The following is a 16,289-nucleotide window of genomic DNA, read 5'->3' as shown; positions in this document are numbered from 1 at the left end:
CTCTCTCTCTCTCTCTCTCGTACCCTGGAGCAGGTTTCATCTAATAGGCTGCTCTTGATGTTCCCGGTAATTGTTTCCCAGTCTTGTCTGTTATCTGACTTTAGATTATATTGTTCAAGGCTGTGGGTCATTTACGGTTACAGTCTACAGCAGAATGACTGTATACTGGAGGGTTATATATTACCCAACAATTAAAATGTTTTTACCGTTGAACAGCTGTACCATTTGCACCAAGCAATGTGAAGCATTAAGGTCAGACTTTTCATGCATTTGCTATAAAAAATTAACCTTTGGCTTGAGTCCATCAAAAAATGAGATACAGTAAGTAACATACAAGGTTATCTACTTGGGTTAAATATATACATACATTTTTATCTAAAATATAGCCTATTTATTTTTTCTAAAATAAAAAAAAAATTTGATTGATCCTTGATATAAGATTTTAGTATTACCACCCATCACTAGATTCAGGCATCAGCTTTATAACGTATACAAGCATTTCCACCGAAACTCCAGTCACCCGTCAGACAGCGGCCCCACCGATCTGGACGCTGTAGATGTTAAACATGTAAAAATTGTCCAACAAGTGCATGACATGTTATACACGCAGCGCCATTAATGCAGCTCTGCATGAAGTACAACCAAATGTAAATTCTGCTTCACAGCACTGAAGATTCGATCAAAACAAGTTGATACGTTTACAAGTTAATACTTTTAATGTGCTTAAGATGTTAATGCAGTCCACTTCACATCATAACCCTTGTGTGGAAGATCTTACTCTTATGGAAGGTGAAAGATGTCGTTTGTACGACTCTGTCTTTGCTGTGAGGTTAGTGTACTGACGTGAGTCTGTTTGATGTCTCTCAGGACGTCTGTGACAGATTCCTGAAAGCGGAGGAATGCTGAGGAATATCTGCCATGGGTTTGGTGGCCCTCATAAACACCCGAGTGCTGTGAGAGAGTATAAGAGTGTGTGTGAACAATGAACAGGAACAGACTGGTGCACATGTTGCGTGTTACCTGATGCACGCACATTTCATGAACGTCTTGAGGAAAACCACATGTTCCTCCTCTGGTTCCTCTCTGTCCTCCCATCATCTCCTGACGGGTCTAACATTCACTCGGAAGAGCTGCTCCGTCTGTGAATGCATGAGGAGGAGCAACGAACTAAAAGGAATAGTTCACCCAAAAAATAAAAATTTGAGTTTGTTTCTTCATCAGATTTGGAGAAATGTAGCATTGCATCACTTGCTCAGCAATGGATGCTCTACAGTGAATGGGTGGCATCAGAATGAGAGTCTAAACAGCTGATAAAAACATCACAATAATCCACAAGTAATCCACACCACTCCAGACCATCAGTTAACGACTTAAGTCAAAAGCTGTGTGTTTGTGAGAAACAAATCCATCAGGGCATTTTAGCTTTAAACCGTCACTTCTGGCTACAATATGAGTCCATAATATTGCTTTCTGCAGTGGAAAAGTCATCTTGTCTGAATCAGGAGAGAAATCTGCACAGATCAAGCGTCGGTTAAACAGTCCAAAACAGCTCTAAACAAATATGTGGCTGGATTTTGATGTGAGAGACAACAGGAGACTGACTTTTTCACTGGAAGATGAGTTATTATGGATTATGAACTTTTGTGTGGCAATGAAACAAGTGTGTAGGTTTGATTTTGGCATTGATGGGGATATAACGGCAGACAACAGACATTTAATTGTTTGATTAAAATTATTGCTAGCGACAGTTTAGTAGTCGCTGGATATTGGTAGTAGGGGTGCTCTTAGTGATCGGCTACCGATTATTATCGGCCGATAATCGCTTTGGGATGTTTGATCGGCGGTCTCTAAAAAGGCCGATCTCAAAAAAACGATCTCAAGCTGATGACGCGCCTGCAGTGAGAGGATTGGCATGATATGCAGCGGCACCGTCTCAGTCTCTGTCTGGCGCGGGTGAAATAATTATAATGCTGAAGGTGAGGTACAATTCATATTTCTTCATTAAATTACCTATAAATTAATTTGAATAATCACCGCACGCGCTCTCTCTCTCAAAATGTGAAATGGCTTCAAATCACATCGCGTCTGCACTATAAGCGAGCTGCACGCTTCACATTTGACACAGGAATTGTCACTTGCACAATCGAGGCAGTGTCACATCGTCACTAAAGTTTATAAATTGCATTTCTTTTTAATTCTTGCCAGTGTTTAAACCATTCAGCGCTCGCGTGCTCTCCTGGAGACCGTGCGCTCATGCACACTCAAAGCGTACACACATAATGCCAGGTTCTCACATACTTCGTTTGCAGTGCCGTGGTGCATATTTTTTCCATGCTCATCTTAACGGATTAAAGTGCTCACACGGCACACGGTTGTATTGTCCAGCAGTGCGTTCCAGGAGTGGTGCGTCTGCAGCAGTGCAGCGATCGTTTCCACTCCACACGCTGAATTAAAGTAACAGCGCATTGTTTGCGGTAAATATAAACATGGATTGACACAGAAAATGTAGTAATAACACCATAAATGCATATAATTAAAGTCTACTGTGTTTCACAGTCAACACATACTGTAGGCTGTGGATTTTTGGCAAGGTTTAAAGGCACTTTTAGATAAACAAGGCAATAATAGATGGCACTCGTGGAGGTAGGAATACATAAGCCTTTATGAACCACAGGATTGCTTGTAATAAAGATTTAAATGCAAAAGAAAAGAAAAGGCAGTAGAGCTGACTTTGTCAATGGTAAGTTTTAATTTAGAATGTTTGTGATAATGTAAGAAAAGTAGTATACATGTTTTGCCACTTGCTTGAGCAACTTAGTATATAAATCTAAAAGTAAATGCAAAACTAAAAAGCATTGAATAATACATTTCTTATATTTATTGTGTTTAACCACATATATGAAATGTTGTATTACTCTGTAAAATCTCTGAAAAAATGCTGAAAAATAATTTTAAGTAACAATGTTTGGACTTGAAATCAAAATAATGGATAAATGTTGTGTTTGTGGTAAACAGCCACGGATCAGGAGCAGACTCCTGTGTGAAAGCACAGCCCGTGCTGCTTCTGCACCACTTGCGTACCACACATGGACTGCATACACACTGCAAACGGAGTATGTGTGTGAACCTGGCATAGACACAAAGCTCACGAAATCAGGCTTGTGCTGTGTGTAAGCTATTGTGCAACAATTGCACAATTGTCAAAACAAAAATGTAGTGCATGATCAAACATTTAGGTGAGATAAATATATATTTTTGAAAAATGTCTAAAAAATGTAGTTCAGTTCATAATTCACTCATCATGCTGCATGTTTTTTGTTGTGCGCAATCAGTGACGATGTCGCAACAGTAAGCTTATTTGTATTGTTTTCTCTCTCATTTATATTCAGCAAACTCACATAAAGATAGATTCTCAGAGTGCAGTGACTGAAGAACGCAGACGTTCAAGACCCATTAATGTCAGGCCCTTTGGACCACCAGTGACGGTCCGAGCGACGAGAGGTTTCTGGCGATCTGGGAACGAGTACGAGGCATATCTGCAGAACTAATGCAGGGGAATGTGGGGAATTTGACAGGGCCTTTGTATGGAGGTGTGTGTGTTTGTGAGTGTGTTTGCGTTCATTGTTGAGATGTGTCACTCTAGTGTAGAAGAAGAGAAGAGTGGGAACGAACGAGCCGTGAGGTCAGAACGACATGAATGAAATAAAGCAACAAGGAATACATGCACACTAGCTACTACTGCAGTATGAACACATACAGGCAGAGTTACTTTCCGCTGTAAAATAGTTAAAAGTCCCATCTACAGTAGATTTGGCAAGTGAATCATCACCATAATGGCCACTTTTCATAAATGATGAAATAAAGGATCCATATAATCAACGTAATTATATAATATGCTTCAGTTCACTTAAAGATTTTACAGGTATTGCTGTACAGATTTTATGTGGATTATATAAGTCTGTACATTGCCTTACTCTTAAGTCAAGATACATTTACTTGAGAAGCAAAGTGACTGAAGATTTCAGATATTAAGTTTTGTTTTCTGAAAAAAAAAAAAAAGTTCAAAATGAAATGAGTTTATGCTTAAAACAAGGACAAAAATATCTGCTAATGAAAAACTTTAAAGAGAAAATAAGATTTTCTGACCTTGTTGGCAGTTTGCTTCATTTTGATAAGATATTAAGTCTTGTTTTCTGAAAAAATGCAAGTCATTTTGCTTCTCAAGTAAATGTATTTTGATTTATGAATGTTTAGATATTTTTACTGGAAAACAACAAAAATAATAAGGGCTGGGTGGGTTTGGGTGAGGCTGTACAGCTTTCAGTGTACTTTGGATTTCTGTTATGAAATGCTGTTTTTCTTTAAATCCATTTCTATACATACACTAAAACCAGAACTTACTGTTCTGTCAATCAGGTCTGTAAACAGCCATAAAACCCAGATTTAGAAAGTTTTAAAGCGTCTCAACAAATAGAGTGCACATCAGTCCTGATCAAACACACTTGCATTGGTTTATTATAATTGTGAATGTGAGTTGTTTTGAGTTTATCTTAGTTTTATTTGCTCTTTGAGTGTAGCATATTTTGTTCAATACTGGCACAGTATTACGTGCATCAGTGCTTTGATATGTGCTCTATGAGATTGGTGTGTGTGTGTGTGTGTGTGTGTGTGTGAGACGTGTGCATGTGCACATACAGTGATTGCATGTGTGCACGCCAGCTGTGTTCGTGTGGTTTGCATGTTCTGGTGGATAACATATGCATATGTTACATACACAGGGGATTAATCCTTAATATTAATATTAATAACTCGTTAAAATCTCAAATGGAATGTCAAATTACACCACAAACACATGCACCAAATGCATTACACCATGCTTTTTGGGAACGTACAGTAGCCAGTGTTGAATGTGTGATGTGATTAATCAGTCTTACACTACTCCATTGCGGTCTTATTTTAGCTGGATTAATGGTACACTGAAAAACTTGGTGTAGGATTTCCTTAAAAACTATTTTCACTCATTTCAAGTAAATTTCACAACGAAACGGCTTAGTAACACATTGAATTAAACATGAAATTTTGAAGTAGAAAGACTGAAATAGTGTTTTCTTATAAAACGTACTCCAATAATCGTTTTATTTGCGACTTCGAAAAATTATTTTCAGTTGTTTAATATGGCTTTATTGTGCAGTCTTTCTGAATAAACAAACCAGACAAAAACATATTTTGTGAAATTTCTTTATTGAGAATCTGAGAGACATTTAACTTCTCCTGGTTGGTGAAAATCTGCTTTGAGAGCTTTAACTTGGTGTAGAACTTGAACTTGATGTGTAGAAGCTATTTTGAGTAAACCTTAATGTTTATTCCTTTTCCTCAATACAGGATCACAAACTCTCAGACACTTTAGGATGCGCCACAGAAATCAGTTTACAAACATTTTGGAGCGTGTAGCCCATGTGAAACTGTCGAGGATCTCTGTTCCTCTGAGTCCACATGAGAGCTGCTGTGTTATTGAGATCCAGACTCAGCGGCGTTTGCTTTCTTCTCTGTTTGTGTGTAGTTTGAGGGTGTGTATGATGTCACTGCACAGCTGCTCACTAATGCACGATTGCAAATGAGCTGGCGCTCATGCATTCTTCACCTGCACTCTAACAGTCATTCAGGGGATCTGTTACCACAACTTAAACAAATGCATGGTTACAAGAAAAAGCATAATTTATTGATTTAATTAAACCTTTTAAGTTGCAAACATCATTTTGATGAGTTCTGTTGATAGTAATGTTGATCAACCTTAATATTGTGTGTAATTCAAACTGAAATTTGTGTTATTTTTTATTTATTTATTTATTGAAACGATGCTGGGCAGTGGATTTCTAAGTCCAAGCATGTTTTGCATAGGACCGATGAAGAGAATACATGTTGAAATTAAGTGTTATTTTGTTTGTTTTTTATAGTAAAATTAGTGTTTAATGCTGTCATATTTGAAATTTAAAAGAGTTAATGTTGAAGTTTTTGTAGTTATCATTACACTGAGGAATAGAGCTCTTACTTGTTCTTTAAATGTGCTGTATGTGTGACTGTACTAAAGCATAAAAATACCATATGTTTTCAGATGTTTAGGAAACATGCTAAGTTCACATACTTCTTTTCCTTGAAAAACAGTGCTATTCTACTTTGAAATGTGTGTTTCATGTCAGAATGTCTTTTTTATTTTGGTCTGTGTGACTCCCAATAGTATTTTGTCACCCCGGACTGCCAGTTGGCAGAAAACACAGTGGAAGTCATGCAAATGGACTGGGTCAGAGTTCGCAGATTCTACTGGACCTAAAAAGCCTTAGCATCCATCTAAAACGCTCTGTGACTAGGATAAATCAACTCATTAACTTACGGTATAAGGCTCGTCACCTTCCATTGTCAGTTGCACGTGTTGCTCTTGTTGGGTGCCCTCAATCTGGCAACCCGCATGAGCATCGAGTCTTGAGGAGGAATGGCAGGAAAAACAACTCTAATATATAAAATTTTACTGTAGTACACATTTCAGCAGCTAGCTGTCAGTATTACATACTGGACCTTTTAAAATGCATGCTAAATGAGTTACATTTAGTGTGTGCTGTGCTAGCTGTTAATTTGAACTGAAATAGATAAGATGAATTGGTTCCAGGGCCACAACTCCAATTATGAGTGAATCATGTTGAAACCAGTTGGAACAACTTCATTTTTAATGAGCAATCAACTTAAGTCCCTCGAACGCAATGTAGTTTGTTGGTCGAACAGCTTAATTAGAAGTTGTCATCATAACTTAAAAAATAATTATTTATTTTCTTGATGAGCCAAAACAATTGTTTTCAGTATTATTGTACTTTAATATTACTGCTTTTTATGTGCTTGTTTCACTCCTGATAACTGAATGCATGAGAAGGATTGTTTTGTGTTTGAATTAGCCTAAGGGTTGACCGATATGTGTTTTTCAGGGCCGATGCCAATACCGATTATTACAGATCAAGTAGACCAATAACCGATATTTTGAACTGATATATATGTCTGGTGTAAAAATGAAATTAATGTCAAAATTAAGAATAACAAGGGCTCTGACAAAAACTTGCTTTAAATGCTTTTAAAATATTTAATCGGCAAATCGTTTTGAAAATGACCGATAACCATAAAATTGCTTAATATCGGCGCCGATCCCTAGTTTGAATCAGTGTTTTTCTTTAAATCTATTTATACACTTAGACTAATAAATCTGCAAAAAACAGAATTTACTGCTTCAGAGGGTCAAACAGGCCTGTAAACAGCAATAAAGCCCAGATTTACATTTAAAAGTTTTATGCACTCATTTATTTTATTTTATCTTGATAACTTAATGCATGTGAGTGATTTTTATGTTTGAATTAAAGAAAGCATGTGCTCGTCTCTCTCATTTTCCTCTCAGCAGCTATAGACTGTGAGGTGCGGCAGTGGGGTCCCTGGTCTCCGTGTTCATCCGTCTGTGGGGCGGGGACTACAGAGCGAAGCCGGCAGGTAGCCACGCCCCCACGCAACGGAGGCACGCCCTGTCCCGACCTCAAACAGCGCCGCGGGTGTCTCGCGCACTCCGAGACCTGCAGTGCAGCTAAAGGTAATATACATACTAGCTCTGTTAAATCTTGATGTCTACACTTCTTAGGCAGCATCCAAACTACAGTGGACTGTTTTCACATATCTGGGTTTCTCAGAAGTGGAAGTCGTCATAATTGGGGGTATAATTATATAGTGGAGAACGGAAACTACAACAATCATATTTTATTTCCCAATTTGCTTCAATAGCAAATGAAAAAAATCCACAATGGCATTTCTATGACTTTCCCAAAGAAGAAAAAAAATGTAGAGAAAGAAAGAAGTCAAATTTGCCATCACTCCCTCAGCCGCTGTATTAGAAACACTCATTCAGAAAGAATTTATGAAAGGTTTTGCTAGATTTACAATGGGATTGGCTTCTCTGTGAATGATGCATGCAATGTTGCTTAAAAATTTGGCTCATCTTAAGATAAGTAGATTTTAGAAAGGCCTTTGCATTGGCAGCATGCATATAATCCCTTAAAATACTGTCTATGTAGGAAGCTTACTAGGTTTTGAGTCAGTGTGTGTGTGTGTGTGTGTGTGATCCAGAATGTCAGTGCATGTGAATTTCCACATCAGTATCACATTATATATCAGTACTAAATCATTCCACCTTTTTACCATTGTTAGTCACTGTTAAATGTCTCAACATGCAGTTCATGTTAATAGTGTTGCATTGTGATAAATGCATGCAGATATACCATAAATATGTCTCAATCTCAAGCTGCATGTATAATACAAGAATGAGAAATATTGTATGCATGTTTAAAACCTGTTTTAGAAGTGAATCATGAAGCACACTGCTGTGTGCATGTAGGGTTAGTGTGTGTTTGTTTTGTGCTCTGGTGCTGTGCTTTGTCTCTGGATGAGTTTCATTTGCTCTCTCTCATTATCTTGATCTCTTCCTCCTCTTCAGAAGTGGCCAAACTCCTGCCTGACTCATTCAGGCGGAACTTTAAGGACCCATGGAGACGGCCGCATATGCTTATGAAGGAGGAGAAGAAGAGGTGAGAGCGACGTTCTAGAAAGCAGAACTAATGCAGCTGCAAACTGCTTTGAAAAAGAACAAAACATTATAGTACATTAACAGATAATACAAACACATTCCTGCGACCGAAGGCCTTCCTGTCTTCTAGCAAAGGGAGTCTAAACTTTAAGAGTTGTCTAGACTTGCGGTACAATGACCCTCAGAACTAGAACAAGATGAATATGAAGCTGTTTATTAAGATTAATGAAATGATCTTCAGTCATAGTTTCGGTCAAACACACCTAATATGGGGTGGGTATCTGTGTTTTATCTCAACGTTATCCAAGTATATACTCATAGAAGCTTGTTTCCACCACAGGATAAAAAATAATAAAGGTAATTGCGACTTTTTAATCTCACAATTCAGACTTTGTTTCTCACAATTCTAAGAAAAAATACCCAGAATATTTACAACCCAGAATTGCAAAATATATACTGAGAAATGAGAGATATTAACAGAGATACAAACTCAGAATAAAACTGAGAATAAAAGTCAGAATTGTGAAATAAAATTTGCAATTACATTTTTTATTTTTTTACTACATGGTGGGGGGGAAAACAGACAGAATTGCAAGATATAAACTCAGAATTTTGACTTTCTTTCTCGCAATTCTGAGTGTGTCTCAAATTTCTCAGAAAAAAAGACTGAATTGTGAGATAAAAAGTCGCTATTACCTTTTATTATTATTATTTATTTATTTTATCCTGTGGCAGAAACAAGCTTACATATATGCTGTATATACTTGGATAACTAAATGTAAAACTAAAAATAAATCAGTTAATTAAAGAAAAGCATCATCAAGATTATTGTGTCTGTATTTATGAGTCGATATGTAAACCTCAAAGTCGGCATGAAATGAAAGTTCACCCTTTCTATTTTATAAATGCATATTATAGATCTTAATGTGAACAATTCATTTATCTATGTTTCATAAAAAAAAAGACCTTGTAATTTTCAATTAAAATGTCATAGCCTTCCTGCAAACTCTTGTTCATCAGAGAGCCACGCCCACATCTCAGCATCCAATCAACAACTGATGCATAGAATTATGTCCCCGCTCTATATTTTTCTTTATCCGTAATTCATTGCACTCGGATGTATGGAAAAAAAGACCCATCGCCACTTCCATTTCATTGCAACTTTAAATGGATAATTCCTCCAAAAATTAAAAACCTGCCATCATTTACCCTCATTTCGTTCCAAACCCATATGATTTTAATTTTGTTAAAGTTATTTAGCATGTAACAGAGTGCGCACAATGAAAATGAATGGGCTGTAAGACTGTAAAGCTCCAAAAATGACAAAAAAAAAGTATCTTTAAAGTAGTCTATACAATTTGTATGCTATATTCTAAGTGTTTGTGTGAGAAACAAACCAAAAGTCATTATTTACTGGTAATCTTTTCTTCCACCTTGGCGTATAAAGCTCAAAATATGTACATGTCTGATTCACTTCCTATTCATTATGTATTGCATGATGTGCCATTCACTATATAGTAAACAGTAAATGTGACTGATTTCCCCCTTTTTATAGTGTAGGGGGCGGGGCACTTCAGATTTCAGAGAGCATTCGATTGGACGGAAAATCTGATGAGAAGCTGAAGTGCAGAGTGATGTCATCACAATGTTTGTTTCGTAGACTGTAAATGTTGAATGCATATACTTTCTAAATGTGAATTTTGTCATTATTTTAGGAGCACACTAGCTTATAGATAACCTAAGACAGGTTGTATTTTCTGAATACATCATCCAGGGTTAAATCCACAACTTCTACTACAAGCCCATCCTTTATATCCCTTGATAAACCCCCGAGGAACACCTGCCTGAGGCCAGGAAATCAGATTAGTGTGTGTGTGTGAGAATGAACGTCAGATAATGAGGAGTTCAATGGGATGGCAGGAATTCAATAGCAGGTGCAGGTTCAAATGAACTGAGATTTAACGACTCTGTGAGGTTCCTTCCAAGCTGCGCACACAGGAAACCCCAGAGCAAACCCTTTCATTAATCACAGGTGTATAGTTTCAGCATGATGTGTGTGTGTGTGTGTGTGTGTGAGAGAGAGACCAGGCCGACATACAGACCACAGAGGAGAAAAGGACGCCACACAGGCATAACACATCAAACTAATGAAATCCAGTGTGTGAAGACTGACCTTTGACCTTTACACAGCCTGCAAAAAAAAGTGTTTAAAAGTCCTAGTGGACATGCTTCATGCATTGTGCAACTAAACGGCTTTGCTCACATCATGAGGCATAACACATCAAACTAATGAAATCCAGTGTGTGAAGACTGACCTTTGACCTTTACACAGCCTGCAAAAAAAAGTGTTTAAAAGTCCTAGTGGAAATAAAAACAATTCAGTGTTCATTCATCATCAAGCATGCTTCATGCATTGTGCAACTAAACGGCTTTGCTCACATCATGCGATTTTCAGTGAATAATGCTTTAAATTTAGCCTGCAAATGTTATTTTTGTCCTTTCAAATCTCTGTCTGCAGTTACTGCGTGCAGATGCGTGTGAAGCAGGCGAGCGCTGCGTGTAAGGTGAAACCGTGGAGCGCCGGCTTGGTCCGCGAACGCTCCGTCTGCATCGAGTGTCAAAGCGATGCCATGACGACTGATAACCGCTGCCGTGGCGACGGGCTGCAGAACATTAGGTACGCGTCACATACTGTACATGCATACGGATTCACAAAACGTTCTGATTAATAAAAATCTTCTTACCTGCTATGTTTTTTTCTAAAATTATGAAGGTTTTGTTTACCCAAAAAGATTTTTGTAAGGTGAAACCGTGGAGCGCCGGCTTGGTCCGCGAACGCTCCGTCTGCATCGAGTGTCAAAGCGACGCCATGACGACTGATAACCGCTGCCGTGGCGACGGGCTGCAGAACATTAGGTACGCGTCACATACTGTACATGCATACGGATTCACAAAACGTTCTGATTAATAAAAATCTTCTTACCTGCTATGTTTTTTTCTAAAATTATGAAGGTTTTGTTTACCCAAAAAGATTTCTTAAGAATGTTCTAAAGATACAACTTCAGAAGAATTTTAATTCCTGAAAAGAATGTTCGTAAAAATCATCGTAAATAACCGTTTATAATTAAGATAACCGCCAGCTTGTCTTTAATCCCCAAAGGTAAGCTATTTAATGAATTTGCTGGGTTGTTTTAAATATTGCGCATTACAAGCACAAATAAACGCAGCAGACCGCTCGATCTTGAGTGAGTATCTTTAGTATCTTTTTCTGTTTACATTATTCTGGACTCTGTTTTAATGGTTAAATTAAATTTTATTAATCAAAAAGCATGCCTAATTAATTGAAATAATGATAGTTATACAATTTAACAGCAATTAATTACAAATTTAACAAAAATGTAATTTATAAGGCCCTATGAATCCCATTTTATTTCTTACTCAAATTTTACCGAAATTCTGTGATTTCTGTTTTCATTTTCAGTTCAATTTTTACCATAGACTGTAAAAAAACTTCCTTCCACTATAGAAATCTTGACACCACCCCTCATTTTTATAGCATCAGTTAACTAATTAAAAGCAAACTTATTAAAAAAAACGAACACTTGGAACATACCAACAGCATGATAAGAACTACCTAAAATGACGCTTTGGGAAAAAATTGAATTTGAAGTGTAATTTGATTATTGAGTTTGTCTTAGGTCCCATTAGATTACATGGAGAGGGTGGGGTTTAAGACCTATACTAGATCCAGCCTCCAGGGGGCGATCAAAACATTTTGGCTTCACTTTTCAGCGCTTGTGCGACACGCTTAATTTTGACCAAATTCTGCGTTGTCCATTTTTTTTTTTTCTGGTTTAATAACATTTTAATAATCAAAAGCATGTCTAATTAACTGAATTCATAAACACGACTAAATTCATTAATTTTTTTACAATAATAGGGCTCTATGAAATGTTTAGTTTTTTTCAGAAATTCTGTGTATATCTTGTAATAAAATTAAAATTAAACAAACTCTTTCTTTGTTTATTTTCATTTATTTATTAATTGTTTTGCAAACAAAGTGCTGCACAACAGAGGTTTACTGTTCAAATTGAAACATGGGGGAAAAATGGTGCGATTATTCCTTAAAAAAATAAGCCTTTAATATATATTTGTTTAAAACCGAACTTTTATTTCGACAGGATGCCATGAAGACCTTTAAGCTTCTGCGTGTTTATGATATGACGAACGTTTTCTCAAATGAAACCGTAAAATGTTACACGCTTAATTTTGACCAAATTCTGCGTTGTCCATTTTTTTTTTTTCTGGTTTAATAACATTTTAATAATCAAAAGCATGTCTAATTAACTGAATTCATAAACACGACTAAATTCATTAATTTTTTTACAATAATAGGGCTCTATGAAATGTTTAGTTTTTTTCAGAAATTCTGTGTATATCTTGTAATAAAATTAAACAAACTCTTTCTTTGTTTATTTTCATTTATTTATTAATTGTTTTGCAAACAAAGTGCTGCACAACAGAGGTTTACTGTTCAAATTGAAACATGGGGGGAAAATGGTGCGATTATTCCTTAAAAAAAATAAGCCTTTAATATATATTTGTTTAAAACCGAACTTTTATTTTGACAGGATGCCATGAAGACCTTTAAGCTTCTGCGTGTTTATGATATGACGAACGTTTTCTCAAATGAAACCGTAAAATGTTAATGATTCTCAGAGCAGCTCTGGAGATGAAGTTCATGTGCACTTTTTAGAATTGATCCGACCTTCTTTCTTAAGAAGATTGTTATAAGTCTTGAGGTGTTTGACGTTGAATGTCTCTTCCACTAGAACCTTCTGGTCCGCTGCATCAGCACCGGGTTGCTCTGGGTCATGGGTTCGAGAGTCATTTACTGAGGACTGCCGGTGTCCGTCTTACTCCATGATTTTCGTCTGAACCAAAACACAACTTTCATTTCGAGGGACACGGATGCTCCAAATTATTCCACAGGAGTCCTCCAACATCTGAAACCATCGAAAGCTAAGCAGTCTGTCACCTTCCTGTGCATCTGTGCCTCCACCAACCCAACACACAAGCCTGTTCTTCTGAAGCTCTGCTATCTACCTCCATAATGCACCTGCACCCGTTTCTGATGCCTTCGATTATAGATTTCACTCTGTACTATTTTTCTACTCTCATCTGTCTTCTGATTCATACGTACTGTATTTATATATGTTTGAATGTACTTCTGTGTGTCAGTTTGCACGTGTGTTTTTGAATGCAAAACTCGATAATGCACGAGTCGCTGAAAGACAAGCTAATGTACATGAATGTTTCTATTTGGTAGTATTTTATTTTCAGGAGAAAATCTCTTCTTTGAACGATCGGTGCACAATACTACAGTGCCTTATGAACGCCACTTTCACACTTTGACCAAAGCCGCTTTGACATCAGCGTTTCCGTTTTGTTTGCACGGTCTGAAAGCTGTGTTTGAAACCGTACTCGATTCCTCATGAAAATGAGATACGGTTACTGTGTTTTCAGTTGGTATAAAAGCAAAGCAAAGCGCCCTAAATTGTGGTCGTAAACCGCAACTGATGACGTATAATTTGCCCGCAACAGTATAAATAATTTCTTATTGCTGCTCGTCTCTGCAGAAATTGCCTTTCCATAAAATCAGATTTATTTTATTAAAATAAAATTCCAATTTATTTATTATTACAGCATCTCTGACTCTTAATATACTATATAATGACTTTCACACACACATATAGTAATCAGGATTGCACCAAATAAATGCTTTTTAGATTGTTTTTATTTGCCTTTAAGTAATATTTCAATAGTTTTATTGATGCTTTTGTTGCCTTTTGCTATTTGCGATGTTATTCTTATTCCCATCACACATTAAACAGTCATTCGTCTCAGTTAATTATCTTTCAGTGCTTGCTGTTTCAGTGTCCTAATTGGCATCTCAGTGTGATTCTGATGCTGTGCTTTGAGTAACGCAGTCACTGGCGTCACCGAGCCGTAGTGGGTATTTAGCGTGCATGTGCTCATTACAGATCAAAGGGCTCGTCTTGCTTACATGCACCCTTCTGCACACATACTACGCTCACTACATTTATTTTGTGGCATTTCTTGCATGCTTGCTCAGCAGCATGCTAGGTACAGTATACTTAAGATTCAGGTAATCATGTGTTTTCTCACTAACACGCTTGATGTTCAGTTTGTAGGATGGAATGTGTCTGAATGAACAACCAGCACAGTTACTCTAACCAGTACTTTCTGCGCTGCTTTACATAAACAAGTTTGAACACGTGGCCAGATTTGTTATACTTTTATGCTTCTGCTTAAATGCTTTTAATGACTTTTGTAAAAACAAAAAAGAAACATTTAATTTTCTAACAAAAATGCCTACATATAAATATCTTTACAAAATTATTTTTTTTAATGTGTATTTATATGTACTATATATATTGAATATACTGGTTAAAATAATATAATTACTATGTATAATGAACCACTTGCTACTTTTTTCTGTAATTGATTTAACCAAAAATATGCCCATTTAGTTTTAGTTAACCCAAAAAATGCCTAAACTAAATGCCAGTGTATGGATGTCTTTACAAATATATTTGTGTGTGTACGTATACACACACACACACACACACACACTACCATTCATTTTTAATGTTTTTAAAAGAAGTTTCTTCTGCTCCCAAAGGTTCATTCATTTAATCCAAAACACAGCAAAAACTGTAATATTGTGAAATAACTGTTTTCTATTCGAATACATTTTAAAATGTAATTTATTTCTGTGAATCAAAGCTGTATTTTCAGCATCATTACTCCAGTCTTCAGTGTCACGTGATCTTCAGAAATCAGTATAATATGCTGATTTGCTGCTCAAGAAACATTTGTGATTTTACACACGTGTATATAACTAGTATGCATACTGACTGAACATGCTAAAAGCTACTATAATGGACCACATGCTCATTTTTAGTGCATTTGATTTTGTTTGTCAGAACTGTGGTACAGTGGTTAGATGGTGTGTTCATGACCGATAAGGATTAAATCTGGTCTGTGTCAGAAAAAAAGATCCCTTTTTTTCCCAACCTCCTGTCTGCTCTTTACTGCCAACATACAATAAAAATGGCAAAAGTCCATCAATAATAAAAATAGTGACATAATTGAAAAGACAACAGATGAGCTCAGTGATCGGCTTTCCAGTGATGGTTAATTTCTCCAGTGGGCTCATTGAAGGACTTTCTAAAGGGGTCTGCGAGGGTTAAAAGCAGATTAGGTGTTTTCTTTAGTGTGTGCTTCAGAATCGAGGCTAAACGCTGTAGGCGAGTTTGGTGGGATTTTGTTTTATAACTATGAAGGATATAGCCTAGATTCATTTTATAAATGTAAGGGGTTTGGTGGCATTTTATTCTAAGTGAAATGAGATTCTGGGTAACCGAGGGGGGAAGCATGTCATCTCTGACCCACTGCTTTATGGGTGCTGACAGCAGTGGATTCTGGGATTAGGGGTTGAAAAGAAAGGCATTCCAGCCCATCCACTAAACACCAGAGCAAACTAACATCAAAAGAGAACATGACCAATGACAATCTAATGAAACTAAGCAGAACTATCGGTTTTATATATGTGTGTGTGTGTGTGTGTGTGTGTGTGTGTGTGTGTATATATATATAT

The 16,289-nt window shown here is 36.8% G+C and overlaps 1 protein-coding gene across 1 annotated transcript; it reads left to right on the top strand.

The window, feature by feature from the left end:
* Positions 1 to 728: 728 nt before the first annotated feature.
* On the top strand, positions 729 to 14,998 carry LOC107560029 (somatomedin-B and thrombospondin type-1 domain-containing protein). The gene is made up of 5 exons (XM_016244087.1): positions 729 to 829; positions 7,398 to 7,618; positions 8,516 to 8,606; positions 11,124 to 11,282; positions 13,438 to 14,998. Exons 1-5 carry the CDS (start codon positions 729 to 731, stop codon positions 13,541 to 13,543), a joined length of 678 nt encoding a protein of 225 aa, XP_016099573.1. The 3' UTR covers positions 13,544 to 14,998.
* The last annotated feature ends 1,291 nt before the right edge of the window (positions 14,999 to 16,289 follow it).

The sequence above is a fragment of the Sinocyclocheilus grahami genome, unplaced genomic scaffold (assembly GCF_001515645.1).
Source record: "Sinocyclocheilus grahami isolate Dianchi unplaced genomic scaffold, SAMN03320097.WGS_v1.1 scaffold708.1, whole genome shotgun sequence".
NCBI classification, from domain to species: domain Eukaryota; kingdom Metazoa; phylum Chordata; class Actinopteri; order Cypriniformes; family Cyprinidae; genus Sinocyclocheilus; species Sinocyclocheilus grahami.
This window is presented reverse-complemented; position numbering and strand designations above follow the sequence as displayed.